The sequence below is a fragment of the Melozone crissalis genome, unplaced genomic scaffold (genome assembly GCF_028551555.1).
Source record: "Melozone crissalis strain CALT ecotype California unplaced genomic scaffold, PUWL_Pcris_2 ptg000033l_1, whole genome shotgun sequence".
NCBI classification, from domain to species: Eukaryota; Metazoa; Chordata; class Aves; order Passeriformes; family Passerellidae; genus Melozone; species Melozone crissalis.
The window spans coordinates 8,570,478-8,589,131 of record NW_026535811.1 but is presented as its reverse complement, the minus strand read 5'-3'; the positions used below and the strand labels follow the sequence as shown (position 1 = coordinate 8,589,131).

Sequence of the window (18,654 nt, the reverse complement as noted above, 5' to 3'; positions counted from 1 at the left end):
AGCACTGCTGTACTGCAGTTTTAGAAATGGGCAGAATTCAGTCCCGTGGCAATGCAGGCTGCAGCTTGATAGGGTGGGTGGGTTAGTGTAGCATTGACATTCTCTGAAAAAATCCCTTCGCCCAGCTGAGAAGCCTTAGAGGAAAAGAAAACAATTTTTATCTCATTTGCTTCTCCTGTGTTTTGCTCATCTAGAATATGTTTGTTTCACAAAACATAGGTGATTGTTTCATTGGTTTCTGGTGTGAGTTGCTTGACTCATTGGCCAATCAGGGCCAAGCTGTGTCAGGACTCTGGAAAGAGTCAGGAGTTTTCATTATTAACTTTTTAGCATTTAATAAGTATCTGCATTCTTTAGTATAGTATAGTATTCTTTAATATAATATAGTATCATAAAATAATAAATTAGCCTTCTGAGAACCTGGAGTCAGATCCACCATTCCTGCCTTTGTTGGGACATTTCCCAGCAAATACAATAGGTTGGGTCTTCTGTGAGGAGCTTCAGTTCTGTAGCTTGGAAGAATATCAAGCTGAACATGTGCTCCCAGTATGCAAAAGCTACGAATGAGTCAGTTTTAGTCCATTCGATAGTTTCTACGTTAATATTAGAAAATTCTCTTTAAAAATATTTAGAAATACTTCCTGTCCTGTAGCATTTGTGCTGTAAAAAAGTAGCATCTAGCTTTAAATTGCCTATCCTAGGCTATCCAAGCACTGGTAGCAGTATAATTGTAGCATCACAGAACTCATCAGAGTACCTGAGTATCCTGCTATATGGATAAGGCTTGCAGCTTCTTGCTGTTGTGTCTGGATTGTACTGCAGGAAAGGAGTAAAATGTAGTTGCTATGTATCTTTGTGTGACTGATGCCCCAAGGTACCCTGTTTTGAATGCAGCCCTCTTTGCAACTTTGGCCAATTGAACTGCTTAGTGCCAAGCCTCTCTCAGTTCAATTTCCAGCATGTACATAAGTGAGTACTGCAAAGAACTGCTTCACTTGCATCCTGGAGAGACTGTTGAATGGATGTGAAAATAGCTCTGCAAGTTTTTTACCTGCAGGAATGCAAGGGGGTATGTGGCTGGACCAGTGTACTGTAAAAGGCAGCAGAACATACAGCTACCATGCATGCAGTGCTTGTGCTGTGAATTGGGATCATCGGTAGCTGCTGAAGCCCAGATCCCTTTCCCTTTCCCTAGTGCTGGGTTTGCTTCTTGGCGTGAGGAAAGGAGAGTAAGGTCTGTCTAAAAAATTACAGGAAATGAATGAAAAATAATTTGATCAGAGAATACAAGGAGAAAAACTGCATGTTTGCTTGGAGGACTCATAGTGTGGCTGATGCCTGTGAGGACTAGCTCACCTTTCACTGCAGGCAGTTTGCAATGGTTGCTTTTCCTCTCTGCCTGCTTAGGTACCAACCCCTGTGCAGAGGACAACGGGGGCTGCAGCCACCTGTGCCTGTACCGACCCCAAGGGCTCCGCTGCGCCTGCCCCATCGGCCTGGAGCTCATCAGTGACATGAGGACCTGCATCGTGCCAGAAGCTTTCCTGCTCTTCTCCAGGAGGGCAGACATCAGGCGCATCTCCCTCGAAACCAACAATAACAACGTGGCTATCCCGCTCACCGGAGTCAAGGAGGCTTCTGCTCTGGATTTTGATGTGACAGACAATCGTATTTACTGGACAGACATTTCACTGAAGGTAGAGATTCAGCCCATGTTGGCTGTTATACTCCTTGAGGTCTTTAAGAGTAGGTTGATTAATGGGGTTTACAAAATTCAAGGGATATGTAAAAGAGTTTCGTTTTTAATTACATTTTCTGCAACTGACTTGAGACATGTGCCAACAATAACTTATGGACTTTTGCAATTGGAGAATCATAGTAGTTAAAAACACAGAGTTTAAATGAGTCTGCCAGAGGTGACTTGGCTGAACTCCCTAAGCATGATATTCTTTTGAGCTGCATAAGTGATACACGTGAAGACTGATCTCTAAACTGCCCTTCTGTTTATAGATGCTGTTTATGTTTATAGTGCTGTCACAAACTGGCATAATTAGCAGGTTGTGTTCAAACTAGGAAATAAACCAAAATCAGGGATTTGTTAACTTCTGATTGGTTGTGAGTATGAGGAGTGTGTGCAGATAGAAATATTGAAAGGTATGGGGAAAGGTAACCCATGTTTGCCAAAAGAATTCTGTACTATTCTAACATTTTCAGGCTTATCAGGGAATGCCTAAACTCTAATAGCCTAAACTCTAATATATTATTAAAATGGAATTCTGGCTGTATCTGCTATCACAGGCTGATCCTGATGGCAGAGTTTAAACAAGTCTTTTGAATAAAAGTCCAGGAAGAGATTGTGTTTAGTGAAATTAAATTTAGCCATCAGTACTGAAGCTACTGAGCTCATCAGTCATTTGGTTGTTTTCTTCCATTTGCTGTTCTGTCCTGCACTTTTGTTTCATTAGGCTGCTTTAAATAGTGTTCCGTGCTATAGCATTGATGCTTTTGTATAGTCCTGGGAGAGCCAAAATATTTCCCCCTCGAAGTTGGCACTGAGTTATTAAGGTCACTTTGTCATGTAGATGCTTAATTCAAGCAGACTAGTTATCCCATTTATTTCCCCAGTGAAATGCTATTGTAATTGACACAGAATACATTCACAGAGCGCAGTAAATCATTACTTCTGAATAGCAGCGTTGTTTGCTTTGCAAATAAGTAGCAGATTGTAAGATCCTCTTTCCTATGAGATGCCTAAAATCTGAAGGTGTTTAAAATCCAACAAAGAAAACGAGCAGCCCAGTGACAGACTGGTAAGTTCTCTGATTTGCCTGTGTATCTTTGCATCCCCGCAGACCATCAGCAGAGCGTTCATGAATGGCAGCGCGCTGGAGCACGTGGTGGAGTTTGGCCTGGATTACCCCGAGGGCATGGCCGTGGACTGGCTGGGGAAGAACTTGTACTGGGCTGACACTGGCACCAACAGGATCGAGGTGTCCAAGCTGGACGGGCAGCACCGCCAGGTGCTCGTCTGGAAGGATCTCGACAGCCCCCGGGCGCTGGCGCTCGACCCTGCTGAGGGGTAACTCGCTGGTTTAATTCTGTGTTTGTGAACAGAGAAAAACAACATTGCCATGCTTCCTCTAGGGCATGGTAGTGAAGCGCTGCCTGTAAACCCTGAGAGAACTGAGCTGGGGAATACAACCTGGTAATTTAGAGAAATACACTCTTAACGTCCTGAATAATCATTAAAAATACTAAAAAAAATAAAAATAAAATTCAGAGCAGCTCATTAGAAAGGGATTTATATTTAGTTTTTTAATTAACCACAGAATCAAAGTAGTTGTAGGTTTATGGAATTCATTAATCAGAAAAGGACTATAGCATTGAAAGGAATATATTTATCATTTTAGAAATTAGGATTCTTTTTATCACAAGTTAGGGTCCAATGAAGGCATTAAATGATTTAATTTGAGGGTGGGAGAGCAAAGTTTATAGTCTGAGCATAAGGAAGGGATTTATTTCTTCAGATAAGGAAACCTTTTCGTTTGTACAGACAAAGGAAGAAGGACAGAGAAGGAATGGAAGCAGTTGTATTCACCTATGCTCCAAATGAAAGATTTTCTGAGAAGAAACTTCTCAGTTGGATTGAAGTGTGATAGCAAAAGTAGGGCAATAAACAGGGAGAGGGAGGAAGGAATGGGGCAAGTCAAGCTAACTGTTCAGCTTCTGAAATAGTTCTTCTACCCTGAAATCCTCACTCGACAATAACTAATTAGTGCAAAATTTTTTTGAGGTTATACCAATATTGCATTATTTTTCAAATTAAGGAACTTCATTTACAAGGGTTATGACATTATCACAGTTCCCAGTCACACTGTGAGAGCTACAGCAACACAGAGAACTTGAAACACATTCTTTCTCCTTTATTTCAACAAGGTGGTGACAATGGTCACCTCCAGTGGGATTCTAGATTGGATTCAGCTCTGATGTGCCAGGGGTTGCCTGGATGAGAATTCCACATCAGATTCTTAGATCCAGTTACTCATTTGTAACAAAAGGCTGCTCTGGATGATTCTGGTTTTATACTGGAAGTAGGTTTTTCCCAAGGATTATCATCATTCAATGCTTTGTCTCTACACCACAGATTAGAAAAAAAATTACTTGGGTCAAAATGCCCCTTTTTCCTTACAGCAATAGTATAGCTGTATACTTATAGATTATCTATACTTATATATTATGTATACTTATATAAATATACAGTATAGTTGTACTTTAAATGGAAGTTTTCCAAGACATTGCTGCCATGGGGGCAATTCTAAACTTGGCTTCGTGCTGTGTCCAACTTGCAAAATTTATAGCCAAAGTACTTGCAAAAATTTTAAGAAAAGTTTGCATGTATTCCTGGTGTCCAGTGAACTTCTCCCCATTGATCATCAGTGTCTGAGGCAACCTTTCCTATTGTGCAGTTGGTTGGAACTAAAAGGCTTCACAGGGCATTGTTATTAGAGTTATTAAAACTCAAAGGTATAAGTATTGGATAGCTGCTTCTCACTTTTGTTTTGGAATGGTATCAGCCTCATATTTTGGAAGAAGTGACTAACTAGCCATCAAGTATATAATACACAAATATACATCCTACTCTACTGTGCATTGCCTAAAGAAAATGTAGACATGTGCAAGTCTGTCCTTCTTCCAGATGAGGCATAAGCTGGTATGTGAGTATGTAATAATTGTATTTTTGCTCTAGTGGAAATTGCACACAGATTTGTGTGTCTTGGCTGAGATGTAAGTCACTTGTGTACATGTGATGACTTAGTTGTGTGGACATGAGTGGTGGCACCTTTTAACAAAAGTACCCTGCAGATCTACCTTTTTGTGTTCCTTCATTTGAGAGACAACTGACTAGAAACAGAAGATAAGTGCTCTGCAAAAACACCTGCTAAATAACCGGGTATAATGAAGGTGCCTGACTGCCAGCCTCTGCCTCTTAAATGACATACACAGATTAGTTACTAGCAAAGTGTTGTCACACAGAACTTGCTGGTGAAAATCCAGATCCAAGTGGGAAAAAATAATCTTAGAAGCATTTTGAGGAAACTTGACTACACTTTGGAAAAAAAAAAACAACCTAATTTAGCACAATGCTTGAATTTACAGCTCTTCTTTTTCTCTTATGCTTTCTAAGGATTTTTGTTTTGGTTTTCCTCTTGAGTTCTCTTGGATTGAATGCAATTACTTTTCTTTCTTTTGTCCTCACCAGGTTCATGTACTGGACTGAGTGGGGTGGCAAGCCCAAGATTGACAGGGCTGCCATGGATGGCAGTGAGAGAACCACGCTGGTCCCAAACGTGGGGCGCGCCAACGGCCTGACCATCGACTACGCCAAGAGGCGCCTCTACTGGACCGACCTGGACACCAACCTCATAGAGTCCTCCAACATGTTAGGTGAGCCCCAGAGCCATGGGCAGCATCCTCAGGGCCATGCTGCTTTTTGCAGATCCCTCATGGCAAATTGTGGCTTAAATAATGCAAAGATACACATCATCAGACAGAAATAAAATTTCCCGACCTCGCACGCCTTTAATGTTTGCTTCTGTAATTCACGTTCATGTGACACTGTGGTTAGCAAGGCCTCGATTTTCTTGTGATTGGGTTGCTCAGAAAGTTAAAATTACACAAGGTGTACGTATTTCCAGTTATATGTAGGACAAAGATGTCATCTTGCAGTGTTTTGGAGGTTCTTGTTTTGCTACTCTCAAGAGCACTAGAAAATACTTAACAAAGGTAAAAAGAAACAACAAGAGGACAACAACATCTTATTCAACATGAAATTTAATACAATTTGGTTTTATATCTTTGTTAGTATCCTCAGGCATTTTCTCCCCCTGTATCCTGCATGTTGAGGACCTTTTCCTGGCTAGTGCTTATCAGCAGGAGAGTTCTCTTGTGCTGGAGTCTGTGATGATTTTGCAGCTAAATGGAGGTGGAATATTTTGTTCTTTCACTGTTCAAAAGTACTGTGTGGAGGACCTAGGCCCTCTCAGATTTGCACAGTACCTTGTTTTAACTTCTCAGCACCCACAGGACTGAACTGCCTTGTTGTATACTAAATTATTCAGATTAGCATTAACAATAGCCAATATTTAAGCATTATTAATTAGCCAGTATTTAATGCTAAAGGAGTTAGTCTACTTTAAACAGTATACTTGCAGTAGTGGAACAAAGCTAGAAAAAGATCAAAACAGGAAAATGCAATATGGGAATTATGTGTGATAGAAAAGCTTTTCTTTAGCTTCTCATATATTTTGGTGTGCTGTGGAGGCCTGCTGCATGTTTCCCTCTGAAATGTGGGATTGGAAACAGTATTAGAGCCTCTTTTTCCCTGTGCCTGTGGCTGGTGACAGCAGAGTGTGGGGCTGTGCATCCTTGACTTCTGTGTGCAAAGAGGGAATGACTTTGTGCTTCATAATCGCCTGTTCATTTTGTGTAAGCACACAGCAGGAGGTACTATGGTAATGAAGTAGCTAATAAAACAGAGTTGAAATAATTTCCCCTTGCCATTTCTTGCTCCTTAAGATCTCTTAACATTTCCATGGTATACACAATTAGCTGTTCCCTGTCCTGACTTTCTGGCTGCTCTGGAATGTTGTGACATTCCACAGACAAGTTATTTTAGCCTTGTACATTTAATTTTTCTCATAATGCAATGGAGTATTTCATTAAGTTCATATCAATTTTCTTTTTATAAGCAGTGGGGAAAGTGTGGTGCAAGAGATGCTCAACTGGAAATACAGTGTCAGCATCCTGCATTAGATTGAGAGGCATCCTGTCAGTTTGGGAAGGAGGGTGTTACCATTATATTTTTTGAAAAATCCCCTTGCCCAGGATTCTTCTCCTGGGAAGCTGAGAAGCCTTAGAGAAAAAGAAAACAATACTATCTCATTTGCTTCTCATGTGTTTTGCTGCTTTGGAATGTGGTTGGAGATTGTTTATCACGTCATGACATATGACATGACATGACGGACAGAATCTTTCTGAGACCCCTGATACCTTTCAGCATTGACATTTTTTCTTCAGTAAAGCACATTTTTCTGTGAATGGCAAGCAGGATTAGCACATTTCTGTGATAGGCTGAGATTCCTTTTGACTGCTGTCCACTACTTTGTCATTTACTCTTTAAAGTAATTGCGTGCTAACCTTTCTGGGCAGGGACACGTTCAGCAGTGCACTGCTTGTGCCCACGTAACCCCATTTTCTGTCCCTTGTTTTTTACACAGGCCTGGACCGTGAGATCATAGCTGATGATCTGCCTCACCCCTTTGGCCTGACCCAGTACCAGGATTACATTTACTGGACAGACTGGAGCCGCCGCAGCATCGAGCGCGCCAACAAGACCAGCGGGCAGAACCGAACCATCATCCAGGGCCACCTGGATTACGTGATGGACATCCTGGTGTTCCACTCCTCCCGGCAGGCGGGCTGGAACGAGTGTGCCTCCAGCAACGGGCACTGCTCCCACCTGTGCCTGGCTGTCCCCGTGGGAGGCTTTGTCTGTGGCTGCCCAGCTCACTATTCCTTGAACTCTGACAACAGGACCTGCAGTGGTAAGCCATAGGGGTCTCTGGCTGCTCACAGTGACCTTGAGATAGGCTAGTGTCGCAGACATCTTTTATGGAAAATCCTTTCCTTAGGATTTTTCCTCCTGAGAAGCTGAGAGGCCTGAGGAACAAAATGTAAACAATGGTTATCTGCTGCTGTGGAATGCAACAGGTGCATCTGTGATTGGTCTCATGTGGTTGTTTCTAATTAATGGCCAATCACAGTCAGCTAGCTTGGACTCTCTGTCCGAGACAGAAGTTTTTGTTATCATTCTTTTCTATTCTATTCTTAGCTGGCCTTCTGATGAGGACCTATTCTTCTATTCTTTTAGTATAGTTTTAAGGTAATATATATCATAAAATAATAAATCAAGCCTTCTGAAACAGAGTCAGATCCTCATCTCTTCCCCAATCTGAAAACCCCTGTGAACACTGTCACAGGTTAGAAAGTCTCTTTTCCCAGCCCTGCAGTCAAAGAAGCAATCAGAACTCTTCATTTCTCATTCTCAAGGTTGTTTATTGTATCTTATCTATAAAATTCTTTCTCCTGTCCTGCCGAACTCTGCTCAGCAAGAGGCACTCTGCCTGCCCCCTGAACCCCCATTCTAAAAACCCCAAAAATCTATTTTTCACCCCATGATAAACTCACTGTCATTCTACTTAAACTTTCATGGCTTGTAATTCTTCACATGAGGTTGGTAATTGTTTTATCCAAGGGCTAAATCACAGGCACAGGGGTCTTGGGCTCTGTGCCAAGGTCTCTGAGCCCCCTGGGCAGGGGCTCGAGTCCTCCAGGGCAGCCAGAGGAATTTCCTGGGTTCTGACAGAAAGCCATAGGGAATGAACAGGAAGTGCAGGAGCACATGTGTTTAGTGACCCATGCCAGCATTGTACTGGGAGGAAAGAAGAGTTTTACAGTTTTCCACTAGTAATATCTTACTGAGTTTTAAGACAACATAGGATGTTGAAAGCAAAAAAACCCCAAGAAAATAAACTTGCAACATACCAATATCTTAATTAAATAAGAAGAATGGCTGTTAGTGAACTTTTCCAGTGGCTTGGCCACATCTGTGTAAACACAAAAGCTAAAAATGTTTTGGTTCTGTGTCTCTGTCAGACCCTCTTCAAGTGCTTACTTACTTGTTTATTTATCTACTTATATCTTACTAGTCTTGCCTGGCATAAAGGATATGTGATACTTTAGTCTGGATTCCAGACTTTGTGCAGCTTTTATGAGGTCAGGATTTCATTCTGCAGTAGCTGTGTTTGCTGGCTGATGAGATGCTGAGGTGGGCCACTCTCAGACCTCTACAAGTGTTTTTCCTCAGTGAGGATGGGTTGGGCTCCATGGCATCCCCAGCAGTCTGGTTCCTGATCTCAGTGCAGCCAAGCCCCATTTTTCTTTATTGTTGTGCAGAATACAAACCACAAGGCCCCTCAGGCTGTGTGTAATTAGTTTCTAACCAAATAATTTATCCATCTCTCAATAACTGGCTGCAGTAAAGCTCTCATAATTTTGGCAACAACTCTGGATGGCTGATTTCCACTGGTGTCATTCACATTAGTCAGTGGGTGAAGAGATTCCTAGTACAGAGAGACAGATTGTATCTCATCCACATTATGCATGAGTAGAGACATCCAACTGTTGTCTTAAAGCCAAAAGCTGGGCAGATTGTTGCACAAATGCCACCTCATGGCATTTTTTGAAAACCATGCTTTTCCAAAAACTGTGCTTTTCTACTCCCTATATGTTCTGGACTTCTCTTGTTTTTTAATTACAATGGCCCCTGCATGACAGCTGGATTCTTGCACCCTGATACTTTCACATGTTTGTGCAAGTTAGAGGCACCTCTCTGATAGGGACTGTGATCTTCTAGGTGGAGGAATTTGACTTGCAGTGGAGAAAAAGTAGCAGAATAATCAAAGGTCATGTTTTTCTTGTGAAAATGCTCCTGAAAAAAAGAGCAAGGAGCAAAATACAGGAAATACATTGTAAGCAAATAGAACCATTTCCCCAGGGTACAGTTCAGGGCTCTTTGTGTGGTATTAGGAGTTTTCCTCTGCTATATTCAAACCTGGGAAATTTCCAGCTTCTCATTTGTAGCTAATTGGAGATTTAGGTGCCTCTCTGTGTATAATTTAATTCGTTTTTTTGGACATTGTAATTGGAGCATGAATTGTTTTAACTTTCTTTTGCCTGTATTACTTGCTTATGTACCTCCTGAACATTATTAGTCCAGGCCCTGTCTGGAGGTCCTCCCTTCCAGAACCCCCTGCTCATGCATGCATAGTTCTTTTAATTATACTCTGGTGAGATCTCTTCAGACCTACCACGTGTCATGAAGTTGGAAGGCAGGGTTACACAGGAGACATACTCAATGCACTCCATTTGCCTGCTGCCAAAAATACAGTTAAAATATGTGACTGTTGAGAGGGAGAATGAGGAAAACTGGAAAGGGATTTCTGAAATTGGTACTGTTTCAGAGATGTGGAGTCTCAAGGGGAGAAATTCTGCTGTTGCTTTTTATAATGAGCCATCAATTCAAAGTTGTAAGCCAGGCAGTCTTAGAAAGTGAGAGGGTATCTTTGGGGAAGAGTAGAAATAATTTTAGGTGCTTACATGTTTACCTGCATTGTTTTACCTTAAGTTTTTTCCCTTTCCATTTCTATCATAATTTCTTGGTAAGAATTCTGATGTTTCTGAATCCATTATTCTGCTGTACTCATTCATATAAACTTATCTTCACTTTATTTCTTTTTGTGCTTTCTTACACGGTTTAGAGTTAAGTAGAAGGCAGCTGAAATTATTGGAGAAGTGTTTGGAGGGAAAATAGAGATTTTCCAGAAAGCAAAAATACCTTGCAATTAGGCCTGATTGTTATAGGATGTTAGGAGAGAGTGTTGGTTTCCAAGGAAACTCCTCCCTGCTTTTTTTTTTTCCCCAGCAGTCAGAATAGCTGTTCAAAGCTGTGCTAAAATAACAAAGCAAGGTGATGATGTTCTCTAGGAGACTTTGGCTTCCTCCCCTTTCCCAGGTGCTGCATTACCTGTTTTACAGGCTGGTAAATGAATGCAGTGTCCCACTGCTAATCTCTCTACAGGCTTGGGCTGTAGAGAATTGATTGTACAAACTTCAGGGAGGCTTCAAGCTGCATTTCTGGCAATTTGCTCTTGTACCATCTTGCACAGCAGTGGCTTCAGGTAGAGCATTATTGAAAAGAAACCTCTGAAAAAGGAAAATGCTTTCACTACCTTCTCTGATTTCTGACCCAGCTATGTAATACACAGATAATTTTTCTCAGTGATGTGATGTATTAAATGTTTTGTGTATTTACTGTAAGTATTTACAGCTGTATGGGGTGTTGAAATCTTACCTTCTGCTCTTTGATGGTATTTCTAATTACAAAGAACAAACATTTGTCCAGGAAATTTTTGCAGGGCAGAATATGAGATTTCTTTTTCTCACTGCAGGCTGTCATTCCCAGATAACCACCTAGAAATAGTAAATATGCATAGCTTTGAGAAGAGCAAATGCATTTTTCTCTAAAAGCACAGCCTCACACACAGTTCAGAAATTTTCCTGTGAATTAGTTGTTTCATTCCAGTACAGGCAGAAAAAGGATTTGTAGGGACAGGACTGAACCACTGTCAATCTCTTTCCCCTGAAACATCTAAATAAGGAATGAGTGCTGGATTTTTCTTACCTTCCTCTGCAAGTATGAGTGCACCTAATAAAGAGTTCAATATAGTGGAGCTGCATTGACCTGAGACCCCTTTAGAAAGAAAATGCACAGTTCTTTGAGAGGCATATTTGACCATTCTTATTTGAGATGCTTTTGACAGAAATCTTTGCATTCACTAGTCCTTCCACTTAAAAAATCTGATCTTTGCCTATCAAATTCACATACAGACATTTACAGTAAAAAGAGTTAATCTGAAAGGCTTTTCATACTCATCAGAGATTGGGATTGTTATGTTTGATTTTTTTGTTTGGTTTTGGCAAAGGAAGAGGGAAAAGGGGAATGAAAAAATGTCTAGTTATGGATTGTAGTTGTCATTCTTAAACATAAAAATGCCCAGTGTTACTGCTTTTGACAGAAGTCTTCACATTCACTAGTCCTTCCGCTTAAAAAATCTGATCTTTGCCTATCAAATTCACATACAGACATTTACAGTAAAAAGAGTTAATTTGAAAGGCTTTTCATACTCATCAGAGATTGGGATTGTTATGTTTGATTTTTTTGTTTGGTTTTGGCAAAGGAAGAGGGAAAAGGGGAATGAAATAAATGTCTAGTTATGGATTGTAGTTATCATTCTTAGACATAAAAATGTCATTGCCCAGTGTTATTGCCACGTGTAACCCTTTCAACCCCTTTTCTTTTTTAACCCATGCAGCTCCTACCACGTTCCTGTTGTTCAGCCAGAAGAACGCCATCAACCGCATGGTGATAGACGAGCAGCAGAGCCCGGACATCATCCTGCCCATCCACAGCCTGCGCAACGTGCGCGCCATCGACTACGACCCCCTGGACAAGCAGCTCTACTGGATCGACTCGCGGCAGAACATCATCCGCAAGGCACAGGAGGATGGCAGCCAGGTATCCTCAGGGCTGCTGTCACAAGCCAGCCTTACCAATGGGTTTCATGGATTGATCTCAGAGTGCAAAAAAACACCCTAGTGGTTTGCGCAGTATTAATCAAGACCCGATGTACCTTTACTGAATGACCACAGCAAAATGCGTTGGGGAGGAATTGGGGAAAAAGAGAGAGGAAGAGAAAGGAAGGTATATAGCTACCAAAGGTAGAATGGTAAAGTTTAGTGAGGTTAACTGTGACCAGTGACTGCTTATTCAATTTTGCATTTTAAAATAGATCTTTTCTTCCTGACTTTTTGAATGTGGGGCAAGTGAGAGACTAAGATGAGCAACACAACAAAGCGAGGTGCCACATTCAGTTGAATTTTAAGAGTGTGGTTTCTGGTGGTGGGTGTGGTAGTAGTGGGATCCTGCTGTATGCCCTTCAGCCTTGACTCTTAATTTAGCAATGCTTTTAATTTTGGAATATCTAAATAATACCCAAAACTAGTCAAAGCCACCATGTTTTTGCCAGCTTCAGCAGAATAAACAAATGAAGACTTGCAGGCACACCATTTCATAGAGGTGACAAGCCAAATAAAGTTAGGCAAATTTTCTGGTGAAGTTTAATTTGGGGATGAGAGGGTAGAGGCTGCTCGCTTCATAATCATGGCTTCCAAAATGTTTATGTAGGCCATGTTTACTGATTTATTAATCCTTTTCAGAATTTTAGAAATGTCCATGAAATATGTCGATGAGGTTCTTTCTAAAAGTATAATAATTAAAAAAGAAGAAAAAGGCATGCTCCAGAAGTCTAGACCAGTAGAAGGCAAGACCTTGAACTAGTAAGGTGTTAGCTGGAAATGCTCTGAAGTCAGGGTACATTAGCTGATGTCCTTTCCATCTTTGGCAGAGCTGCCTTCCATTTATTAACCACCCTCATGTCCTCCAACTGAGATGGCAGCAATAGTGGAGAAGAATGAGGCCAGCATTCAAGTGCTATCTGGCCTCACTTTGCCTTTGTTTTTCTCTGCTCAAATAGAGCTTTGTGAATTAGTGGTGCTACATTTCTATTGTAGAGTGTTAAATGTGCTGGGATTGGGTCGATCCAAACTGAACTCCTGAGTTGTCAAAAAAGTAGAGGAAATACAGCAGCTGAATTTGGACTTACTGGTCAAACTTGCAAAGTCTTACAAGCTGGAAGACTTTGCAGAACCGGGGTCTCTCCTTACTTTATGCTAATATTTTGGCTCACTCCTTTTTCTGAGCAGTAGAAATGGTGCATCCATAGCAAATAAAGTTATTCATATTAGATTAAGATGTGTGTTGATTCTCTTCCCTTTGCAGAGCCTCACTGTTGTGACAAGTCCAGTTCCCAATCAGAACCTGGATATGCAGCCCTATGACCTGAGCATTGACATCTACAGCCGCTACATCTACTGGACCTGCGAGGCCACCAACGTCATCAACGTCACTCGCCTGGATGGGAGACCCATGGGAGTGGTGCTCAAGGGGGATCAGGACAGGCCCAGAGCCATTGTGGTGAATCCAGAGAAAGGGTATGTAGGAAAACTCAGGCCCAGGGTTTTGAGAATCGAGTTGTTTTCTTGCTGCAGCTTGCTTTCTGTTTGGCAGAATGAAAAACAACTTTGACATTTGTTAAGATGTCTTGGATTTATAGCAAAAAAATGTGGAAAGATCAAATGAACTTTTTAACTTTTTTGTTCCTCTAATCATTCCTGTTCCAGATACATGTATTTCACCAACCTCCAGGAGAGATCTCCTAAAATTGAGAGAGCAGCACTGGATGGAACTGAGCGAGAAGTCCTTTTCTTCAGTGGTTTGAGCAAGCCCATCGCCTTAGCTGTTGACAGCCAGCTGGGCAAGTTGTTCTGGGCTGACTCAGATCTGCGCAGGATTGAAAGCAGTGACCTTTCAGGTAGAGTAGCACCTTAATTCAGTGACTCATGTGTGTGGTGTGGGTGTGGGGGAATGTAGAGAAAGGTGTCATCTTTTCCTTCCTACTATAAACAGTCTGTACTATGATTCTAATCGCTCCCTGAATTCCCAGCCAGGGAATGGGCATGATTCATGCAGCGTGTCTTTACAGTTTCATGACTCTGTGATTTGCATTATTAATTGCTACACATGCTATTGACTTTGGTTTCTCACTGCAAAGCCTTTGTGTAGTTTCCCAAAGTCAGCTGACAAATAAATAGCAGCAGTTTTGGAAAGGGAAGAAAAAGAGTTGTTTTTAAAGGCATTGCTTTTGGTGCAATAATCTGTCAATCAGAGGAAAGTTCCCTGTTAGTGGAAAAATATGTCCTGCAGAGTTGAAGCAGCAGGTGTCCAGGTTACTTTTGTACCTGTCATATGGGGTGAAAAGATGTGAGAAGGATAGAGAAGATGTAACATTTCTCTGTCCTCAAAAGACAAAAACCTCCCTCTTCCAGCTGTGGAATTCTCTTTGCTTGCTCCCCAAGATTGGTTATGCTGCTTGTCTGACCTCCTCTATGAGTTGAGTTCATTCAGCCCATTCAACAATATCCTAACAACATTATACAGAAAAAGGCAAACAGAGAATGGTGTTCTGTTGGCTTGGAAAGCTGCATTGGTTCAGGAAAGAGTCCAGCAAGCAACCAGAAGTGGAGCAAGAGAAGAAGGGAAAATTATACAGTCCAGATTGGGTAAGAAAGACAAATGTCTTTCATTTACCAGCCTAATCCAGCAAAGTGCTGGATCAGCTCAGCTGCCTCATGTAACATCAGTACCAATTTGTGATACAGATTGGGCTGGATGTTGTTGCTGGAAGTGAGAGTTGAAAACATAAAAGGAGTTATGACAGCTTGCAATAATGTTTGTGGTAATGTCTTCCACTTATGACATGGTACCTTCATTCAAAGTAGCAGCATGTAACCCTGTTGACACCACTTGGATTTTCAGCCTTTTGTTAAGTTCCTGGAATAAGCTTTTGGTTTGGAAAACATTTTGTTTTTCCTAGATGGTTGGAATTAAAGCTCAGAAAGACAGTAATTTTTTTCTGTGGTGTGTCACTGGAAGATTCAAGGTCACTACTGAACTGTGATATCATGATTGTTTACTGTTTTAAAATGCAAGACACAATCTGAGTTAGTGAATTATTAAAGAACAAAAAAAAAAAAAACGTGCTGTGGTGTTGCTTGGTACATTCCAAGCTGTCCCAGATCCAGGGTTTGCATGAGTAGAGTAACAGGCAGGAGAATATTGCATGTGCTTTATTTCTGTCTTTGTCTGTTCTCTGCCTGAAATTGGGACACCAGACAAGGAGATGGGTCTAAATTCTAATTCAGTCTAGGTTTAATGATTCTGCTTTTTTTTTTCCTTAAAGATGTGGCTGTTGGATCACCAATGTTATGTAGTAAAAGATTTACTTTACAAACCATATTTCGAAGAAAAAACCATTCCAAAACCTCCCTTGCTTTTTGGCATTTGCACCACAGATAGATTGCTATAATCACCAGGATAAATTGCTGACTGCTGAGATGCATTCCTGTGCTTAGGAATGCTGATTAATAAGCTCTTTTGACCAGCAGAGTAATTTTTCTGCATGTTAACTTCTTAAAAACATTCAGTCTCTTGCTCTGTCAGTTCTGTAGATTCCAGTGCCCATAAAGACAAGGACAGCTAGGATGCCTTTTATGTGATGTAGTCCTTCTTTTCCTCCCTGTCCTTCAGGCATGCAGTTAGGACTTGGTTATTCTGCCCAAATGGGAGATCCTATTGAAGTTAACCAGATTCTTCACATGATTAAGGGGTTGTTTATGAAAAGATGACTGGAATTAGCTCCCTACCATGGAAACTATTTGGAAATTAGTTCTTCTATTCCAGAATAATTAGTGTGATTTGGAAATGTCTAATGATTCTGGAATTAAGTAATTTTTATTTGGAAACAGAATGAGCTATGGGTGTGTCCTGATTTTCTGTATTTATTTGGTTGGTTTTAAGTCTTTTTGTAAATGGTATTGCTGGAAAGGGGATGGTGATGCCAGGAGACAAAGCTCCTCTTAATCATGTCTCCCTTTCATCTGACATTCCCAATAAAGGAGACTTGCACCCTGATGAGTCAGTTTCGGGTTTCATTGTTGGTTTATGGAAGAAGGGATTTAATGTCTCAGTTTAGTCAGAAATATTCAGTTACACTTGGTCACAAATATTAAAAAGAAAGATTAAGACATTAAGGGAATGAAAATATTAAGCTTCAGAGCTTTAGGAACATACTGCAAAATGCCATGCTGATTGATGTGGGCATGGCAGAGCAGGGCATGTACAGACTCCATTTGGATAGGTCAAGGTTTTACCTTTTGTATTCCTTCCTGTCTTCCTTGCATTTTGCCCTATTCTCAGCTTAACTTCATTTCTCAAGATGGAGGTTTCTGTTTCTTACCTTTTCCTGACAGAATTAGTCATGTTATTGGAGTTTATAATAGATGGTTGCAGTTATTTAGGTTGACTTACATCACTCAGTCTGTTAATTTCTACATCAGTCTGGGTATAACCTCCTTCAGAATTCATCAACATCTTTTCTTAATCAGATCATTGCTGGTGTTGCTCCAAAGTGGTGGTGAGAGCTCAGCCTAGCTGATTTGAATTCCCATATTTTCCTTCAGGTTTTAATGCTTGGTAAATGTTTGGAAAATTGCTTAACTTCTGAGCTCTCTGTGCATTTAGTGAAAAGGTGATAAATACATTTTTCAGAGCTGAATTTGTTTATAAGTCATCATCACTGACATAATGTTGATTAAATTCTCAACAAGCAAAAAACCCCTTTGTGCTACTAAACAAAGGATAGGTAGAATTTATTTGAAGTATAAAATCATGAAGTGCATCTGTCTTCTGTCCTGTAAGGTTATATTGTGTGGCTAATACAGATTTTCTTCCCCTGGTATTCAGTTACTCCAGTATAGTTGTACAGAACAAAAATATTAAAACTTATGGTAAATCATTCTATGGATGAACAAGGTAAAGATGTTGTTTGCTGTAGTAGAAGTGAAAAAAAAGCACAGCAGTGAGCTCACATATCAGAAATACCAGGATTTAGAGGTAAATTTTCAAGCTTTAGCTTGACTTGTGTGATTCTGTTTCAGCTTCTCAAAACTGAAGCAGATTCCATGTGCTTTGCAAGTAATTTGTGCTCCGAATCTGATCAACTCACTGAATATTTGACTGTTAATGACCACGTCATCCTGTTAAATAAAGAAAGCATGGATTAAGCCTCCCTCCTGAGCCCTCAGGTTTTAACTAACATTTTTCTTCTGTGTGAGTTACAAAGTCTTCACTGTCTTCAGACAGACTTTAGTGATACCTTTAAAACAACTGTTGGCTGTGTTCTATTCATGTGGAGAGTTAACCATGAAATGTGACAGTTGCTCTTGGCTGTATTTAATGCCAGAAAACCTGGCGCAGAAATCGACAACCACTCTTCAGGGGTGTAAGGCCTCTTGTCTGCTCCTGGTGACTGCTAAAGGAACTCAGGAAAGTCTTTGCTAGAAAGAAAGGAGCATTCCCCATTTAGCACTAATAGCTCAGTGAAGGTAATGTAGCTGAAAGGAAAGAACATGAGGAAGTCAGAAGTGTTAATCTCATCATTCATGTGAGAAGTCCTAATTACCCTGCTTTCATTTGGAATTTATCTTGTATGGGTTAGCTGAAGCCAATAATCCATCTTCTTATTCCCTGTTGTATGGCAAGACAAAGCAATTAATCTCTCAAAAAGGGAAAGAAGAATAATGAAAAGGGCTCCTGATTTCCATCATATTGATAAGAGACTGGAAAGGCTCATGAGAGATGAGCCCCTCCACTCCAGGTGCTTCTTAAATACATTAGATATTTTTTGAGCACAAAAACTGTCTTCTTGGTGAAAGCAGAAAAAAAAATATTTGATCATCTGTCTGCAAAATGCATCGGTCTTGCATCAGAGGACCCAGAACTGCCTGGGGTTTTGTAGTAGGCTTACCCAGTAGCATAAAAGTAGTGAAAAAATAATGGTGTGAGTGGTGTAGGAGATGTTTCTGATAGTTCTGCCTACCTGAACCAAGCCCTGTCTCCCTTCTCAGGTGCTAACCGGATCGTGTTGGAAGACTCCAATATCCTGCAGCCTGTGGGCCTGACTGTCTTTGAGAACTGGCTCTACTGGATTGACAGGCAGCAGCAGATGATTGAGAAGATTGATATGACCGGTCGAGAAGGACGCACAAAGGTCCAGGCTCGCATTGCGCAACTCAGTGACATCCATGCTGTGAAGGAGCTCAACCTGCAGGAATACAGTGAGTGCAATCCCTGCCTGCAGGTGCAAGCAGGGCCTGTGAGACTGGAGCCAAGAGACACGAGCCTGTTGTGCCTTGTTGCTGATCCACATCAGTGCAGATGGAGGGGGTGAGGAGCTGGTATCGGTGCTGTTAGGTTGTTTCCTTCAGGCACTTGGCAACGGACTGGAGATCTATCAC

At 41.0% G+C, this 18,654-nt stretch overlaps 1 protein-coding gene across 3 annotated transcripts in view; it reads left to right on the top strand.

The window, feature by feature from the left end:
- Nucleotides 1–18,654, top strand: part of LRP6 (LDL receptor related protein 6) — a 110,989-nt gene that overhangs the window by 80,221 nt on the left and 12,114 nt on the right. For all 3 annotated transcript variants that reach the window (XM_054282103.1, XM_054282102.1, XM_054282101.1), the window contains 8 exons: nucleotides 1,408–1,697; nucleotides 2,853–3,079; nucleotides 5,261–5,445; nucleotides 7,278–7,604; nucleotides 11,994–12,196; nucleotides 13,520–13,731; nucleotides 13,921–14,111; nucleotides 18,265–18,474. In XM_054282103.1, coding sequence (XP_054138078.1) covers nucleotides 1,408–1,697; nucleotides 2,853–3,079; nucleotides 5,261–5,445; nucleotides 7,278–7,604; nucleotides 11,994–12,196; nucleotides 13,520–13,731; nucleotides 13,921–14,111; nucleotides 18,265–18,474 — 1,845 coding nt within the window. The remainder of the gene's footprint in view (nucleotides 1–1,407; nucleotides 1,698–2,852; nucleotides 3,080–5,260; nucleotides 5,446–7,277; nucleotides 7,605–11,993; nucleotides 12,197–13,519; nucleotides 13,732–13,920; nucleotides 14,112–18,264; nucleotides 18,475–18,654) is intronic.